At 42.0% G+C, this 18,305-nt stretch overlaps 2 protein-coding genes and 1 non-coding gene across 3 annotated transcripts in view; all 3 read right to left on the reverse strand.

Moving 5' to 3' along the window:
• Positions 1 to 802, reverse strand: part of FBXL20 (F-box and leucine rich repeat protein 20) — an 86,118-nt gene extending 85,316 nt beyond the window's left edge. The window contains exons 1-2 of the mRNA XM_004707111.2: positions 675 to 802; positions 218 to 428 (exon numbers count right to left, since the gene is read on the reverse strand). Coding sequence (XP_004707168.2) covers positions 218 to 428; positions 675 to 802 — 339 coding nt within the window. The remainder of the gene's footprint in view (positions 1 to 217; positions 429 to 674) is intronic.
• Positions 803 to 1,657: 855 nt separating this feature from the next.
• Positions 1,658 to 1,792, reverse strand: LOC115872949. Its single transcript, XR_004048140.1, has one exon. It is a non-coding gene; the product is annotated as a small nucleolar RNA SNORA41 (small nucleolar RNA).
• An 828-nt stretch (positions 1,793 to 2,620) lies between these two features.
• MED1 (mediator complex subunit 1) overlaps positions 2,621 to 18,305 on the reverse strand; it is a 33,420-nt gene continuing 17,735 nt past the window's right edge. Inside the window, exons 12-17 of the mRNA XM_004707113.3 lie at positions 17,192 to 17,316; positions 16,856 to 16,974; positions 11,538 to 11,739; positions 9,328 to 9,423; positions 9,120 to 9,225; positions 2,621 to 8,155 (exon numbers count right to left, since the gene is read on the reverse strand). Of these exons, the coding sequence (XP_004707170.1) occupies positions 4,921 to 8,155; positions 9,120 to 9,225; positions 9,328 to 9,423; positions 11,538 to 11,739; positions 16,856 to 16,974; positions 17,192 to 17,316 (3,883 nt within the window). The 3' untranslated portion in view covers positions 2,621 to 4,920. The remainder of the gene's footprint in view (positions 8,156 to 9,119; positions 9,226 to 9,327; positions 9,424 to 11,537; positions 11,740 to 16,855; positions 16,975 to 17,191; positions 17,317 to 18,305) is intronic.

The following is an 18,305-nucleotide window of genomic DNA, read 5'->3' on the forward strand; positions in this document are numbered from 1 at the left end:
GTGGGCTGCGTATAGGGGTGTCTAAGTGCGCGCGTGCTCCGCGGCGGGTGAGCCAGGAGCCCCCTCTGCTGTCCCACGCCCCCCGCTGCTCCCCAAGCGCGCACCAGCCCGCAGAGGGCCTGCGCTTTCTGTCTATCCAGTCCCCCCTCCGGAATCTTCCCTGGTGCTAGCACAGACGTCCGGCCCAGCCTCCCAGCTCTCTGCCCCGCGCACTCACTGTCGCCTTGAACCCAAAGTGCAGCAGGCGGTCCCTGCTCGGAGCCATGTTCCTCCTCTTTCTGGACGTCTCCGGGTTGGGGGAAGTGCCGCTGGTGCTGCCGGTGCCGCCTCCCCCGCCCCCGTGGGTTGCATTACGGGGTGCTGCTGCGCCGAGGCCTCGGGGGCCGCTGCGGGGCGTCTCTCCTGGTGCACTGCTCCGGAGGGCCGGCCTGCGCCCCGTCCCGATCCAGACACGTCAGAGGCCGCACCTTGAGTCTTGGGGTCAGAGGCTGCCGTGCTGGAGCGGGGGAGCCATTCTTGTTTTCTGGGGGAGGGGCGCGCGTTAGCGGGGCGGAGGGGGGGCGGGCATAACATTAGGGGCAGCCTTTAGCTCCCACCGCCCCTCTGCCGCCGCTTGCACCCAATGGGTTGCAGTGCCTGCCCGTCCTCCAATCACGACGGTGTTTGATGAGGACCTGATCTTGACGCCACTTTGGCGGGAGAAACAAGCGTGTCCTGGAGAGTAGGCGGGGGCGTTTCCTGAGCGGAAACCGACGTACACAGCCTTCTTGGCTTTGTCTGTAGAAGATAGCCAGCCTCTCATATTGAGCGGCTCAGGCCAACATAGTCAGAATTTATGATCGAAGCTCCACAAATTAGTAAACAGTCTGATGGGGGCTTGCCCTCCAAACAGTAGCAAACTACAAAATGCTATCCCAAAGATGAAGTAATAAAAACTGCCATAAATTCCAGAAGTCTTGGGAGTACTACTGCACTTAATTGTATGCTACCAAAGCAGTAGTCTTCACACCCTTTTTAATTAGCGCTGACTGACTTATGTCTGTTGAAATAATTAAGCGCAACCAGCACTGAAGAGCTGAGAATAGCTTTATTTTCACTGATGTATTCTTACCCAACTCCTTAGCATCAGAAACCTTTTTTTTAAAATCAATCCTAGCATGGGCATCTTAAGAACAATAGCCTCATAAACTCATTCTCAAGCCCTGAGAAAGGACATCTTGCTTGGTAGAGTTCATGAAAAAAGAGGAAGATCCTCAGTGAGATGGACAGAGTGACTGTGAGGATGTAAAGATCAGGCAGTTTCATTCTGCTGTACATTGAGTGGCTGAGTCTGGATGGTTTCACAGTACCCAACAGCAGAGATAACATTCTCCTGTCCCAATACTTTTAATGTTACAGGTTCACTTGAGACAGTAAGAACAGCCTTCCAATTCAGTTACATCAACTAACTTTTTCCCCCCCATGAAGAACCACTAAGAATTTGGTGACTAATGACTAAGGAAAGTTAGGACTGGCACAACCAGAGAAATATGTTTCTCATGCCTTTTAATTGTCTATTCCAAATACTAGGGCTGATTGATTTCCATTGCTACTTAAGAAAGGCTTTTTACTGAATTTCTAAAAAGGTGAATCGCAAGTAAAACGTTTTTTTTGTTTTCTGTGTCTGTCACACACATATGCCCAACTTTCCATTTTGCTGGGAAAGAGGGATGTTACATTGGGTAACACTTTCTTTCCCACAGAATGCCACAGGAAATAGCAGAAAAACAGCTGCAGACCAGTAGCTGTGGAAGCAAGTAAAAGTTATTCATAGGTTAAGTATATATCACACATAGGCATGTTACTTTTTATCAAAGAAATTTATTTGAATGTAAATAAGTTAATTTGCAATGTTTTGGGGGGGAAAATCCCACAAAACAGGATTTTGTCTTTCAAAAAAAATGAAAAACCCCAAAAGTATTTACAGAATGACCATACACACAGAAAATCCAATTTGATTTTTTAGAAAAGGCCCTCCCCATCTGCTCCTGATGTACATTTGAAACTCAAATTTTAAAGCTCACTTGAACATGTTTACCAACCTAGCTTTTGAAATGTTACACATCCCCTACCCTTCTAAAAATTCAAGGGTAGAAGAGAGGGAGAATGGGGGAAGAGAAGGGGAAAAAAAGGGGGGAGTACCCAGGGACTGTGAATCTATTTCCTATAGTAGCACATGCTATGATTAAGTGACTCATCTGGGGGTACTGCATGACTCACTGGCTCCCTGAAAGGGTTTCTCTCGAGAATTCATATTGCTGTAATAAAACTTCAGGCCTAGGCCTTAAGGAAGGAAAATCCTTTCAAGAGTCACCAATATCAAGCCTCATTTTGGCAAGTGATCACCTGCTTCATATTTTGTCATTAAAATACTTGTGAAACACAATGATTTTGAACCTGAAATCTCCATGTACATCAGAGCAGGTTATCTAACAGGAATCTAAGAGACAGAAGAGGGATCGGGTCAAACTAAGAATACGTAAGACTCCAGCAGCAGCAGACTGGTAGCAGTTGGCTTCGCTTCCTTGCCGTCTTTTGCAACAGGAGAATGAGTGCACCTAGACGGGAGGGAGGTGTCCCAGGCTTGGTTTATGCTGCCTCTTCTCCTCCACCCTGTGGAGAAATGCAGTGCTCCCTGGTTCTCAGGCAGGGTGAAGCAGTTTAGCCCCGGCTCCCTGTTAAGCAAGTTCAGATGCTGGGTCAGTGTGTGGGGTGTGCCCATCGACAATTCAGGGGCTTATCCTTCATCCAGATCCTAACTCGGGATTCTTTGATCTGGGATGAAGACAGAAAGAGAGAAAAAGCTTCCCAGTTTACTCATTTTGGAATTTGTTGGCTCTGCTTGGGGGAGCTGAGCCTCTGATACTATGCAGTACATTCCCCATTAAGATCTTCCCCACCCAGCACAAAGTTAAAAAAACTGTTAACTTTTTTTTTTCCTGCAGAAACCAATGGGATAGGATTCAAAACTAGGTGACAAACTTGTGAGAAATCCAACCTGTTGTGTGTCTGAGAGGCTGCTACTGTATCAGCATCACAAGATAAAGCACTCTGGTATCACTTTGCCCGTGTCCTCCTTAGTGTCACCCAAGACATTTGACTCTGATACGGTAACTGATAACTTTTCTTGCTCCACTTTGCAATACTTCGTTTCCTAGTTCTTATTACCTTGGGACACAAAAGTGGCAGTTTTTGAGAGCTGATGACGAGGAAAGGGAGAACACTAGAGGAAGTCAGACAGTCCAGGACAGAAAGCCAAAGCTGATTTTCCAACTTTATGCTAACTCCAGCCCGCAGAAAGCTGAATTTAGAAATCATCTTCCACGTCTGATGACTTCACTCCACTTACGACACAAATAGAAAAAAAGAATCACCTGGCTTTTTTTTGTTTGTTTTTTCCCATTTATTTAATCCAGAAGAGTTGTGCTGGGGACCATGCCCCATCCTGCTGATACAGATCCTGAATGGAATTATCAGGAATGGCACAGTGCAGGTGTCAAAATCAAAGTAAGGCCGCGGAATTTTGAGAGGACCCTCCAAATACTGAGAACTTGTGTTGCACTCAAACGGTCTCCTGGATTTTGATATTTTATTTAAAGGGCTTTTTAATGATGTCCCCCAGAATCCAGACTCAGACCCATTTCTTCAAAAAAGGTCCAAATGTATTGCTACACAGTAGCAAGGTTTTTTCTTCATGCCCACCTAGCATTCCAGGTCCCCACTTCTTCAAGTGAGATTGAAATTGTTTTAAGTGAACTATGGCTGCAAATTTTAACTGTTTTATTTCAGGGTGTATAGAGTGGAGTGTTTAAAGTTTGAACTCCTCCAACTTCCAAGGAAGATAAACAAGGAGCCCAGCTCTCGGGAATGGCATCACTTCTACAAACCAAATGCTGGGATTTGGATTTTGGCACATTGTGGGACTAGAAGAACTATTAATTCTGTAATGGTTTTCATGCCACTGGCTTGGGGAGGCTGTTCCACATTAAACATTGCTTCATCTGAAAATATGGTTTCATCCTAAAAAGCCAGCCCAGATTTTTTTAAGAGAAAGAGTATAAATTAATACCTCCACTAGGAGGTAGCTCCTATTCCTATGATGTCTGAACCCTATGAAAAACCTCCAAAAAATAAAACAATATCATTTGGGTTTTTCTACTTAACTCTAAAGGTGGGTTCTGACTACAGACTTGGGCTCGATGCTATAGCATCACAACCTACAAGCCCCAAATCACCAAATAAGCCTTGCTCTTGTCTCCCATTTTGCATTTTGAACCCTGAACCTCATAGAATTAAAAACACTGTATAAAAACAAACAGATAAGGATTAAAATATTACAAATAAATAGCTAAAACACCCTCAATCACTCCTAACAGACACCAAACATTACTTATGTGTCCAAAATGACCAAAGTCCTTCATTTGCCCATGCTTCAAATGGGCAACTACCCAAACAAAGGTGAACCACCTCCATGCAAATGCATCAAGGAATGTATTGCTTCTTCATGTCCTGCCCAGCCCTTCAAATACATGCACTAAAATGAGTTTAAAACATGGCCTAAAAATGGAAAGGGGGAGAAAAAATATATATGAATATCTCCCACAAAAGTTTCCCACCCTTCCTTACCCCTTAACTCTGCCCAGCCCACCCCCCTTTTCCTAAGCAAGTATTTTTTTCTTTGTGGCAAAGTAAAAGGAACCAGAACCAAACCCCATGGTCTTTTTAAGGTTTGGCTATGCCTCTCTAAATTCAACCAGCTCAGTGTCAGAGCCAAGCCACTTAAGATTTTAAAACAAAAATCAGATCTGACTCACCCCTTATGGTGGGTTTTTCCCACAACATTAGGTTTGCCTGGTCATGTTTTTTTAGAAAGAAAAGTTCTTAATTGCCAATTAGAGCCACATCCATAAGATCATCATCTTCCTCTCCAATCATAAAATCAGGGCTAAGCCTTGAGGGTCTGTCTGCAGACAAGATCGTGTTACTGGTCATAGACAAGGATTGGTCTGAAGAGATAGGCGATTTAGACCAATTCTCTGGCTTCATGCTATGAGATTTTTTCTTATCTCTGTCTTTGTCTCGTTCCCGGTCCCTATCTTTGTCTTTGACTTTCTTCTTTTCCTTTTTGTGCTTCTTATGTTTCTCTGTGCTGTAGTCCGGAAGTGGTCGGATGCCATCATCTGAGATGGGGCTGTTCTGATACGACTTTTCTGCGATGGAGGAGCCCGACTCGCTTTCACTGTCCAGATTCTGGGGGGTATATGCTGGTGACTTACTATGGCTAGGAGAACCACGCTCATGCTTTGGAGTGGACCCACTAATGAGTGGAGAGCCATAGTTTTTAGAAGAGGCCATCTGAGATCTGAGCCCTTCTCCACTACTTTCCCCAGGTTTCTGCAAAGTCACTTTGGCTTTAATACTGGGGGATCCTCCATCATGCTTGCTGATGATAATCTTTGCCACACCAGTGCTCCCCACATTTTTTGATTCTGAAGTCTTCTTGGAAGAATCCCCTGACCCCCCCGAAGTAGAAACCTTTGATCTATCTTTATCACTTTTCTCACGTTTCCCCTGGAAGTCTCCTGACATGTTCTGTTTGGAGGACGTGGAATGGCTAGATGAGTTTGTGCTCACTCCCATCTGGCCGTCCACTTGGTCCTCACCCCCAGGGCCACTGGTGACAACTCCATGCTTCAGTTTATCTATCACTGCCGTTAAGGACGGCTTCTTATTCCTGCTGGGAGATTTCCCTTTGGAACTACCATGCTGGTTCTGAGAGGATGACATGGAAGAGCCACTTGAAGAAAAGGAAGATGTTGTACAAGAATTGGATGATGGAGGGGTTTTCTGGGACAATGAGCCTGAGGATCCTAACCCTGAAGATGATTTTATGCTAGAACTTGAACTAGTTCCAGATATATGAGAGCCACCAGAACCTGAACTGATAGGAGACTTGGCTTTAGAAGATGGGGGCGTCCCTGGAACAGGCTTCATTGGAGAGGCAAGCTTGTCAGAGGGTCCAGGTGGCCTTGAATGAGAAGGGGATATGTTTGGCTTACTTAGAGTAGGGTTCATAAGTGATGATGGCTTCCCTTGAGGTTTCATCTTGGTGCTGCTGCAGCCACTGCTCAGACCATGCTTGGTAATGGGAGAAGAGCCTGGCTTCCCGCCAGACTGGGATGAGCTCTTAGACTGGCTAGACCCAGAAGACCCTTGGCTAGAGTACATACTGCTACTTAATTTGGAACTTGATGAACCTTCTGACTTACTGCTTTTCATTTTGCCTGAGGTGGAAGCAGAAGACGAAGAGGAAGAAGAATGGCTGTGATGGCTTTTACTGCCAGAGGAAGACACAGAACCACTGCTGGTGTACTGGCTGTGAGATGAGGGCTTGCCCACCATCACTGTCCCCTTGGGAATCTGAATAGTGATTTTGGGAATGGGTGGTGTAGCAACTCCTGGGGGAGTCTGAGATCTCCCTGAACTGCCTGGAGATTTGGAGCCCCCTGTACTGGTAGGTGGGGTAAAAGGTCGGTTAGCACAGTGAGATGGAGACTTCCCCTCCGTGTCTGCTTTCTTTCGCTTTGGAGGCTTATCTTTGCTCTTGCCATCATTAGACGGGGTCCGACTGCGTTTCCCTGGTTTACTGTCTAACCCTGGCCCTGACAGACTAATATTACTAGTACCATTGCCTTCCTTAACCCTCTTTTGAATTTTTTCTTTTCCCAAGTCCCCAGTACTTAATAAGGGACTCTGACTACCACTGTGATGCTCCATAATATCTGTAGGACCCAAAGGCTTGCCAGCCACTGTTATAATACTGAAATCAACACCGTCAGCTTGGCTATTGCCTTTAAACTTGGTCTCTCCATTATCACCTCCAAGGATTGGCACCCCTAAAGTATTTAATGTCTGGGATGTAAAGCCTTTGAAATCATCATTATCCCCACTTTGGCTGCTTTCATCAAAGTATTCTTCTCCAAAACCACTTTGGCTCTGGCTGTTCAATAAATCAGGATTGAAATCTACTCCATCAGGAAAAAAATGATTGGTAGGAGAGTCACTACTGGGGCTGCCAGTAGCATCTGCAATAAGGTCAGCTGGATCAGTATATGGATTTTCATTATTATTGGTTTGAAAGACATCAGGGTCAAAGAGGGCACTCTGAGAATGCCCAGAGCTTGAGGAATCTCGAACAGGGGTGCCAATGGTTGGACAATCATCACTAGTGCTGGGAAGCTTAGAAGCTTCTTCCGCAATGTCTGAAAGGATATCAGTTACATCTGGGCCAATGCTGTCTGAACTGGATAGACGGACCATCCTTTGAATACTGGGCTGAGGATGAGGTATTGGTTGTGAATAAGTTGTTGGGGGAGTGCTACACTGGCTTGGAGCTGGAGTGATATGGGGAGTATCCAACGTGTCAGCTGACATGTTGACATCAAAAATAGGGTTCTGAGAGTCAACATCCATCGAAAATAGCTCCCTGTGAAATTCATCTTCAGTCTGGTGCTTGGGTTTGTCAGGCGGTAATCTTGAGGACTTTTTCTTCTTTGTCTTGTTGCTCCCAGAACACATTTCCATCCGGGGTGAGCCAGAAGAGGAGTTCTGCCTTTCTAAAGGGCTGCTTCCATAAAGGGTTGAGAAATCCTGGGCAGGATTATCTTTTAGAAGGTTCATGAGCATCGGGTGGTTCTTGGTGTTGCCGGCCATCGAGGAGACGGGTGGCGGTGTATGATGAGGAGGGGTCGGACTGGAGCCAATGGTAGACCCCCCGTTTCCTGTGATTTGCAACAAACTGGTAAGAATTGGGTTCTGAGAAACCTTGCTGAAGTCCTCCCCATGGCCCACCGACTCATGCCGATCTTTGATGCTCATGCTCATATTAAACAAGGTGGTAATGGGACCCCCCGGAAAGGTGTTGGTTGGTGTAGTGGTACCACTCATTGGGTTGTTGCCTGTGGTCATGCCATACCCTGGGCTGCTAGCCGGGGGCAGGTTCTTTTTCACCATGTCTTCAACTGTCTCTGCAATGAGGGACAGGGCTGGGGTGTCGGCCTGAATGGTTTCAGCTTTCCTCCGAATAGCCCTCATCGTCACTGGGATGGACATACATCTGGAAGATAATACAGGAAATGTAAAATGAACACTACACCACTACTGAGACCAATTTTTTAATTTGGTAAAATAGGCTCTGATGTTTGAGATTTTGATAAGCCATCAAGAAGTTTTTCTGTAAGCAGTTTTCAGGTGATGCCAGTAAATTGAAAAGCTAGAGCAGTATTATCAAATGCAGAACTTCAGGTTATTCTTAAAAAAAAAAAAAATTGACCCTGTCAGGAATCATGACCTGTATTATGAAATACTCACCAAAAACAAAGCCAAACAATTTAATGTCACACCAGAGGGGAAAAAAAGCAAAGAACAAAACCCTGGTAATAACAAAACTCAAGTGAAGGCAAAAAAGCCTGCTTTTTGAGGTTTCACTTGTTAATTAATGGAAAGATGATTTACTTTAAATCGGAAAGTCTCTTGACACATCAAGTTCTAATCTTTAATGGTTTAAGAAGTGTTACTGGTAGTTCAAAATTTCATTTAAAGGTAAAGCATTTGATTTTAGACAAATGTCTAAATATTTGTTCAAAATATTCTGCTCTAGTAAATCTAAGATATCAGAAACTGTTTTCTTAAGGTCTGAAATATTTTAGGCTTTGTGGGTCATATGGTTTCTGTCACAACTACTCAAATCTGCCACCTTATAAAGTAGCCATACACAGTGAGCAAATGAAGAGGAGTGTTCCAACAAAGTATTTATAAAGAGAAGCGGCTGGTCCCGCTGTAGAAAAAATCTCCGCAGTACAAAGTACTATTTCATGGAAGGCAACTGGCTTAAATATCTTACTCAATATCATTTTACAATTTAAAAAGTGGCATAAAGTATGGGTGAAAAACGTGCTACACTTTTTTTCACTCTTCCTAAAAGTACCTTAAATGTCACATTAAAAAAAACCACCTAACTTAACCGTATTACTCTTAGTGACCTTAACAACAATAAGTAAATAAGTAGGGCACTGTGCTACCTCTGAACGACTTTGGCAATGAAGTCATCTGTGCAGATGAGCGCGTCTGACAGCCCCTTGTAGAGCTTACAGCTCACGTGTGTTGCATCCTGTACATCCATTACCACTGAAAGACAAATTAATACTGAATGCAATTTCTGACATTTGAAAAAGATACAAAGATCAAATTGTTCCCATGACCATGGTGATTGCCACCCATACAACTCACCACACACCAGGGAGTCATTCACAGGGTGTTGAAAAGACACACTGAAACGGGACTCTGAGAGAGGACACACCTCAAATTGGAGGAGTCCAGGAGAATCTAGAAGACAAAAGGATCATCAAACAATCAATGCCTTATAGAGTTCAACAAAAACCCTTTCATTCAAAATCTTCTGTCATCCACAGAGGTGTGAGAAAAGTAATCACACACATTCTAAGGAGCTTGCAGGCTTATGGTATAAATTTCTCAATAACAGGAAGTAACTAAATTTCCAACTCTCTAAAATGAAAAGTTTAACCCCTAAAATGCAAACTACACTTGCAGACGTAAATATGGACCTGAAAGTGAATTCTGAAAATAAAAGTGACCAAGCAGTTTCTCGTTCTATTTGATGAATGCAGATCCAGGAAACAGCCATAAATTCTACTTTTATCTTTGTTTGCAGCTCATAGCTTGATAAGAAGGGATATAGAAGCTACAACCTAACGGTCCCCAGAAGACATTGAGTTATGCACTGGGCCCCTCTAACTGCAAGGTCTATGGTTCAAGCCCAGCAACTGCTCCTCAGTCAAAGGCTAAGTCCATCAGCTCCTGTCAAAATTTAGTCTCAGAAATCCTTAGTTCTACTCTGCCTATAACACGTTGCTATGAGTAGGGACCAACTCCATTATAATTGGTTGGCTAGCTGTCTTGACAGTGAATCCTGAAAGTAAAAGTGAGCAGCAGCAGTTTCTCATTCTAATTGATGAACACAGATCCAACACACTGCCATCAACTTAGTCTTCTATCAGTGTTTGCAGCAGTTCACTATGTAACCTAAAGTTTGACAAGGAGGGATGTAGAGGTTATAATCTAAAATGACACAATAATAATAAATATATCAAATGACATTTAGGCAAAATAATAGAACTGTCACTATAGGTTACTAAATCAAATTGTTCTGGCAGTTCAGAGACTACTTCTGCATGCTGTCTCTGTAGGACTTAGCTATATAATAAGTTGTGAAAACTTATTTTTAATATCATGAGACTATTTAGAAAATGTGTCTAGGTTGCAAGCACATGAAATAGCCAGGCCACAAAGATGCCTGTATATGTTTTATGTCATTATGCCAACTCTCAAAAGTTTCTCATTTCTAAAGCCACTCAGTCTCAAGAAGGGGATCTTGATTCACATTTCCTGTTTATGCTAGCCTACCCATTTGCCCTGATACATATCTATTGCGTAGGTATTTTATAACTAGGTGGAAAATTAACTGGTTAGCTGGAGCAGTGAAAATTCACCTCCAAAAAAAAAATTTCACATCAAATCTTCTAATGGCCAGCTATGTTAAAAAAAAAAAAGTCAACATTTCAAGATGGGGTGGGGATAACAAGGTTCACTTGTTTGAAGTTATATAATTAAAGTTCTCTAAAGAATGGAGAAAGGACTAAAATTGGGGAGCACTGTTTTAACAACCAAAACTTTCGATTATCAAGAAATCTGTCACAATGGCAATCCTCTTTTACCTATGTACATACTGCCATGTATAAGTCTTAAGATTATTATGTGCACAAAAATACGTATGCTCATCACAATAAAACCAAATTGAAAACTAAGCTCAATGCCACTGAGTCAATTCCAACTCCTAGCAGTCCTATAGGCCAATTGGAACTATCCCTGTGGCTTCAAAGCCCCATTCTTCCAAGGAGCACTAATGGTTTCAAACTGCTGATCTTTTCAGGTAGCAGCCCAATGCACAACAACTAAGCCAACAGGCCTCCTCTACATCAACATAGTGGATCCCAAATGCTCCTCTACTGGTGGTTTTTCTCAACATTATCTGTGGTGATGAAACTGGATTTCCAACCTACCTCCCACTGAAATTATAATCCATCCCATCTGGGTGTGGGAACCAAGCATCTAGATCAGTGGTTTTCAACCTTCCTAATGCCACCACTCTTTACTACAGTTTCTCATGTTGTGGTGAACCCCCAACCATAAAATTATTTTCGTTGCTACTTCATAACTGTAGTTTTGCTACTGTTATGAATCGGGCCACCCCAGTGAAAGGGTCGTTTGACCACCAAAGGGGTCACAACCCACAGGTTAAGAACTGCTGATGTATTGTTAAAAAAGCTCTCCAGGTAGTTTTGATGAGTCACCAAATTAGAGAACCACTCTAGCAGTTGGTCTCCATCTGTCAGTTAATAGATCAAAAAGCAAGACAGTACCTTCTTTCAGAATAGTCCTTTTGACACAGCTTCCAATTAGGGTATTATAGGCCACTTGGTGTCTGATTAGATTTAGGATAAGGGGAACCCGGCCAGGGTGCTGAAAAGTGATTTTGCTAACAAGGGTTCCTTGTAGACTTCGGCCATCTGGAAGAGGAGCATCCTTGTTGAGGAAATAGCAATGCTGCTGGCCTGGAAGAGCCTGGACAAAACAAGAAGAAAGGAAAAGAATGTTAGTTAATTACCCATTCCACACCAGCCACAAGTAACATCCTCAAAAAAACTTTCACCTCAAAAAAATAAGCCGCAAGCTCCCAGTGAATAATATAACCCCACAGTGAATTATTCGGTCAACTGATATTACAAATGCCAATTACTCATTTAGCTAAATAGACAGACACCTTTTAAACAATGCTTTCTGCTGTTTCTAAAGCTATCTTAAAAATTACCCCCGATATCTGTGCATGAAAAAAAACAACACAATATAAAAATAGGTATGTGCTTACACAAATATGTACATAGGCAAAAGTACATATAGCTATGTGTGGGCATGTAGATACATGGGGACTTCAAAGGGTTCATGGAGAAATGTAATTGAAAGATAATGGATGTTTTGAAATCCCTTCATAGAACCAAGCACATTGTTTCTCTGCGTTTTCCAGGGTTAATGATTAGTGTCTCATGGGACAGCTCACTGCCATGTTGTTGTTAGGTGCCACCAAGTCAGTTCTGACTCATGACACTCTGCACAACAGAACGAAACACTGCAGTCATACGCCATCCTCCCAAATATTCCTGTGCTTGAGTCCACTGTGCGAGTCCACCTTGGCGAGGGCCTTTTTTGCTGACCCCTCTATTTTACCAAGCATGTTGTCCTCCTCCAGGGACTGGTCTCTATGGACAACATGTCCAAAGTATGTGAGAAAGTCTCACCATTCTTGCCTCTTAGGAGCACTGGACATACTTCTTCCAAGACAGATTTATTTGCTCTTTTGGTAGTTCATTTTACTTTGAATGTTTTTCTCCAGCACCACAATTCAAATGCATGGATTCTCCTTCAGTCTTCCTTATTCAGTGTTCAACTTTCACATGCTATGAAGCAATTGAAAAAACCATAGCTTGGGTCAGGGACACCTCACTCCTCAAAGTAACATTGTTACTTTTCAATACTCTAAAATGGTCTTATGTAACAGATTAATCCTTTCATGTCTTGACTGTTGCTTCTATGAGTACTGATAATGGATCCAAGCAAAATAAAATCCGTGATAATTTCAACTTTTTTTCCATTTATCATGATGTTACCTATTAGTCCAGTTGTGAGGATTTGGGTCTTCTTTACATTGACTTATAATCCATACTGAAGGCTGCAATCTTTTTTTTCTTAAACCATCATATTTATTTTTATTATCTTATTTAAAGCATAGTTTTTTTTAGTTTTATTAATAATTGGGAGTTAATACATCTATCATTCCATAGTTCCATGACATCAAGCAGTATTTTACAATTGCTACCACAATCAGTTTCTAAACATTATTTTCTTCCTGGACTCCATGACATTTCCCCCCTTTCCTCTCTCTCCAAACCCTTATTCTACTTGCGGTCCCTATAGGTCCATGAATCCTGGCTTATCCATACCAAAAAACAGAAAGACATAAAACACAACTTCAAGAGTGACACCTGAGATAAACCCTAATATGAACAAACAAAAAATAGTGAAAATGTTGAAAACCAGATCATGTCCATACAGCATGTATCACAAAGGGGAGGGGGGCGGAGGGACCAGCAGTTTTAACTGTTCAATACTCATCTTCCAATGCACTGTTTAGTAACCAATTTCCTCCCATTCCTCAATTATGGACAGAGGGAGATCACTGGAGCTTATTTCCTATGTAGTTTCCACAAATGTATCTTGGGCTCCCACTGTCACCCAGAGCCTTCTGCAAAACGGATCCTCACAATTTAGGTTGATACTAATCCGTACTTTGACTTCAGATTATATGATATACAGTCCTTCGGTGATTGATGGGTGTCTTCCATGTGGAATTAGTTGACATCTCACTTAGATGGCTGCTTGCTTGGAAACATGCCTTTACAACTCCAGATGCTATTTTATCTGATAGCCGGGCACCAGCTAATTTTTCGCCACATTTTGCTGTAACACCCATATCCTGCGTTCCCTTCTTTTTTTGTGTTCCCTTTTTGAGGGCCATGATGAAAGAATTAATTGTTCTTAAGCTGGAGCTAGGATTGAATGCAAGCCCCAAACTCATTCCTCTATCTATGTTTTTGTTTGTTTGTTATCTGCCTTTGGCTCCTTTTCAAAATCTCTATGTTAACTTATGGTAGAGAGTCTATTGATCATCCCCCTGGTGCTTAATGATCTTCAGTTGATATTGTCTTTGATTAGCCCCTGGTACTAACTTTCTCAAGCCCGGTTCAGAGAGGGCTATTGGGCCAATGTAGACTAACTCCCTATCACAGTACCTGAATCATTCACTTTTACAGCAGCAGTCCATTCCTGGCTGGATGCTATTTACACAAACAAGGGGGCTGTCAGGGAAATTTACAATAATAATCACCAAGAATGTCTGTCACAGGTTTTCTGACATAATACATATCTTAATACAGCACATCAGGCATTGATGAAGCAAGACCATGTTAGGCTGCAATCTTTAATCTTCATCAGCAAGTGCCTCACATTCTCATTTTCAGCAAAGTTGTGTCTCATCTGTATATTGCAGGTTGTTCCTCCAATTACGGCCTTCCTCACATTCTTCTTCTCATAATCCAGCTTCTCTGATTATTTGCCAGCATACAGATTGAGTAGATATGGTGAGAGAATACAACCCTGACACACTTTTTCTGATTGCAAACCAAGTAGCAGTCTCTTATTCTCCTTGAATGCCTAGTGTTGATTCATGCACAAGTTCCACGTGAGCAAATGGAATTCCTGTTTTTTTTCCCAAAGTTATCCATATTTTGTTGTAAACCAGTCAAATGCCTTGGCATAGTCAACAGAACACCAGTAAACATCTTTCTCTGCTTTGAGCTAAGATCCATCTAACAACGGCAATAATATCACTTGTTCCACATCCTCTTCTGAATCTGGCCTGAACCTTAGCTCCCTGTCAATGTAGGGTGTAACCATTGTTGGATGATCTTTAGCAAAATTTTTCTTGCATGTGTTATCAATGATATTGTTCTCTAAAATGAGCATTCTGTTGGGTCGCCTTTCTTTGGAATAGGTACAAATATGGACCTCTTCAATTCAGACGACCAAGTTCTTGGCATGAAATAGTTTAAAAAAACATGTTCTACATCCTCAAGTGGTGAGTAGTGTCTGGGATTCTTAAAGCTTGTGAATGGCCTTCCAAGATACAACTATTGGTCTGTACACATCCAGGAGAGAAGGAAACCAAAGACTCAAAGTAGTGGTAGTCTATAACACTGGCTACACAACACTTTGCCATACGTATTTTGTCTACCCACCGCCTTTCAGAAAAAAAATATACAACTCCTCAGGCAATTAAGAGCTTTTGTAGTATACAGTCCATAATCCAGGAAAAAGCCTAAGTATCTGCATTTGTAGTACCCACCCCAACCCACCCCACGCCTGCTCAGGATCATTCTGGCACCCCCTAGGGAATAGTGTCAACAACTATGGGAAACAATGGTCTACAGAAGTGGTTCTCAACCTTCCTAATGCCGTGACCCTTTAATACATTTCCACATGTTGTGGTGACCCCCCAACCATAAAATTATTTTTGTTGCTACTTCATAACTAATTTTGTTACAGTTATGAATCGGGCGACCCACAGGTTGAGAACTGCTGGTCTACAGGAACCACGGTCCATCAACTCTGAGACCAGAAGAAATAGATGCTGCCTGACTAGTACTATCATCTATTCTGATGAGTGCCACAATAAATGGAACTTGATAGCATGGAAGAAAATGTGAACAGAACTCAAATTCATTCTTTTTTTTAAGAACTCAAAATCTTAAAAATGTCCCCTTACTAAACCGGTTAAGAATAAATGACTTTCCCCAGATGAATGGTCTGAGATACTCTTCATCTCTTAAACCAAAATTACCCCTTGAGGTCATTTTTTAACCTAATAACAGATAGGGTCACAAAATAAAGAACATTACCCATGACTTACAGCATGCCTTTAAGAAATCAACTATATAAGAACAATAGGTCAATAATTACTCCATAGCGCAGATGAGAAGGATAATGGGACAGAGAAACTAGTTTTAGAAATGGTACAAAGAGGACAATGATGACACATTTTGAAAAATGGTATCATGAACAATTTGTGTAGAAATTGTTAACTGGGAACCTATTTTTTTAATGTAAATTGTCACATATATTTAACAAAACAATTTTAAGAGAGGTCTGTGTAAGAGTCTCTGAATGGTACTGGCAAAATTATGTTTTTAATAAACACCCTATTTTAAATGTAATGCAATTAAAATTTGGGTACATTATTTTAGATTACTGGTTCCTCAACTTATTTGGCTTATCGTCCCCTTTTCAGAAAAATAATTATTCCATGGCCCTTGGCAATGAAATCTTTTCTACACAATCCAGGATAAAGTATAGGCTTCTACTTTTACATCCCACCGCACCACCGTCCCACCCCCAGATCTCCAGTGTCCCTTGAGATGACACTGCCTACTTTGGGAGACACTGGTCTAGACCTTCTTCAAACCTTCATATCAACTGAAGCCTGGATGAGGTTTAAGAACTCTCCACAATTTATTTATTCTAGCACTTTCTTCTCTATATATGCTTAAAGCTCATGATCCTTAAAAGACTAGAAAAATTTAAAACTCACTTGTACTTGTGTAAAAACGAAAATTATATTAAGAAGCTTTCACCTGAGATTTAAACATAGATTTAAATCTAGCTTGAGTGTTCATGCTCCGTTCTCCAGTATTTTCCACCATATTTCTGCAATCTCCTGTGTGACTGAGCAAACAAGTCAGCATTCCAAAAGAAAATTATATTACTTCAAGAATCTGTCTGATTCTTGGATTCTTGGAAAAGCCTGATCTTGGATCCATCTACTCACAACATCCAACTCTGTAGCTTCACAGTTTGCCCCCAGCTCCTGTCCCACATTGTCAACTAGCCAAGTCTGATCCAGATGACCTCATCAGTAATAGAACTGAGCTTCATGGGATTTTCTTGGCTATAACCTTGTGGAAGCAGATTACCAGGTCTCTCTTCAGTGATGCCACTGCATGGGTGTGAAACACCAACCTTTTGATGAAGAGTCAAGTGCTAATTGCTTGCACCTCCTAAAGGGCCTTACCGCATAAAATCGCATGTTGTGATTCAAAGGTATGGGGTCAGGATCTTTTGATAGCTCAAACTGAGTAATCAATTCATAGAGTGGTACATAAGTTGGCTGAGCTTCAAACAATGTAATTCCTAGAGAAACAAAGAATAAGGTAATGGTCACATTAAAAACATTGAGCTACATTTTTCCTTCGCTAAAATTAAAAAAGTACTTTAGTGTTTACGAGTACAAAGTATCATGACATCCATAGATATCAGTACTTCTTTGAGGACAATGATAATACTAATTTGACATTTCCTTTTTCAAAATATAGGAAGCAAGTATTAGCTCCTGTTCCTTAAAAGTTACCTGTGCAGCTCTGAAGTTTCTGAACAAATGCTCTAGATACTGGAATTGGCTGAGGAAATTTCAAGAAGAAACAGGCAGGAAGATCAACACTATTGGCACTGGTGATTGAGGAAAAGGAGGGAGTCCTTTAAAAAATAAGATGGGAGGTTGATTTTGTCTACATATGAAAAACCCAAACATCTTAGACTTACATCACAATACACATACAAAGTCTATCAAAGGCTCAGTCTTTGAACTTTGTTCCCATAATTCAATTTATTAAGTCTTAAATATTTAATTACGTATGCTATTACTACTGTAATAGTGTCAATCCAACATCGTTAAGTCCCACAAAATAAAAGGAGGCAATCACAGAGGAATTAGTAAAGCTTTCTGTGTTTATTTTTTCCTAAGGCAAGGAATATGTTCTACCAGCAAAGTCCAGAACAGATATTCATATAGATACTTGTGGGAAACAGAAGGATTTCCCCCAAACTGTCTCCCCCAAATACATGCCAAACTTAGCTACGTGGGAATGACTATACAATTGGAGGTCATCAGAAGTAGATCAGGGGTTATTCTCCCTAAGGGCTATCAACCATCTAGACCAAGCATTTGCCATTGTTTTCCCCACAAGTAGGGCCCACTCCCTTCTGATAAGGATAGTAGTTGTCTATTTCCTTGTAGGAGACTTCAGAGAGGTCAAGCCCACCCAAGGGTGACCAAGGTTAGGCCGCCATCATGAATCCAGGGTCCGCCCATCTTGTCACATGTATACCTCAAGTTCCTCCCCTTCCTATCATATGTACAACCCTAGCTCATCCCCTTCCTGTCACACTTGTGCCTATTGTACAGCCCCTTCCTATGATGTGTATGCTTATTGTACTGCCCCTTCCTGTGATTACCTGTAATCACGGCCCTCCTAAGTAGATATAACCATTGGTTAGCAATAAACGGGTCCTGGAGTCTCCTACCGGATCTCCACCCCACCTCACCTTGGCCCAAGCTGTGCGCGGACCTGGCTGGTAAGATCATGGCCATCCAGGAGGTGAGCATGCTACCATGAATTGTGTCTGACTCCATTATTTGCCTCTCCTATCTCTCATACGCTTGATGACTTTAATGTAATATTTAT

This window comes from Echinops telfairi, unplaced genomic scaffold (genome assembly GCF_000313985.2).
Source record: "Echinops telfairi isolate 266 unplaced genomic scaffold, ASM31398v2 ScPeMD7_7458;HRSCAF=8496, whole genome shotgun sequence".
Lineage (NCBI taxonomy): Eukaryota > Metazoa > Chordata > Mammalia > Afrosoricida > Tenrecidae > Echinops > Echinops telfairi.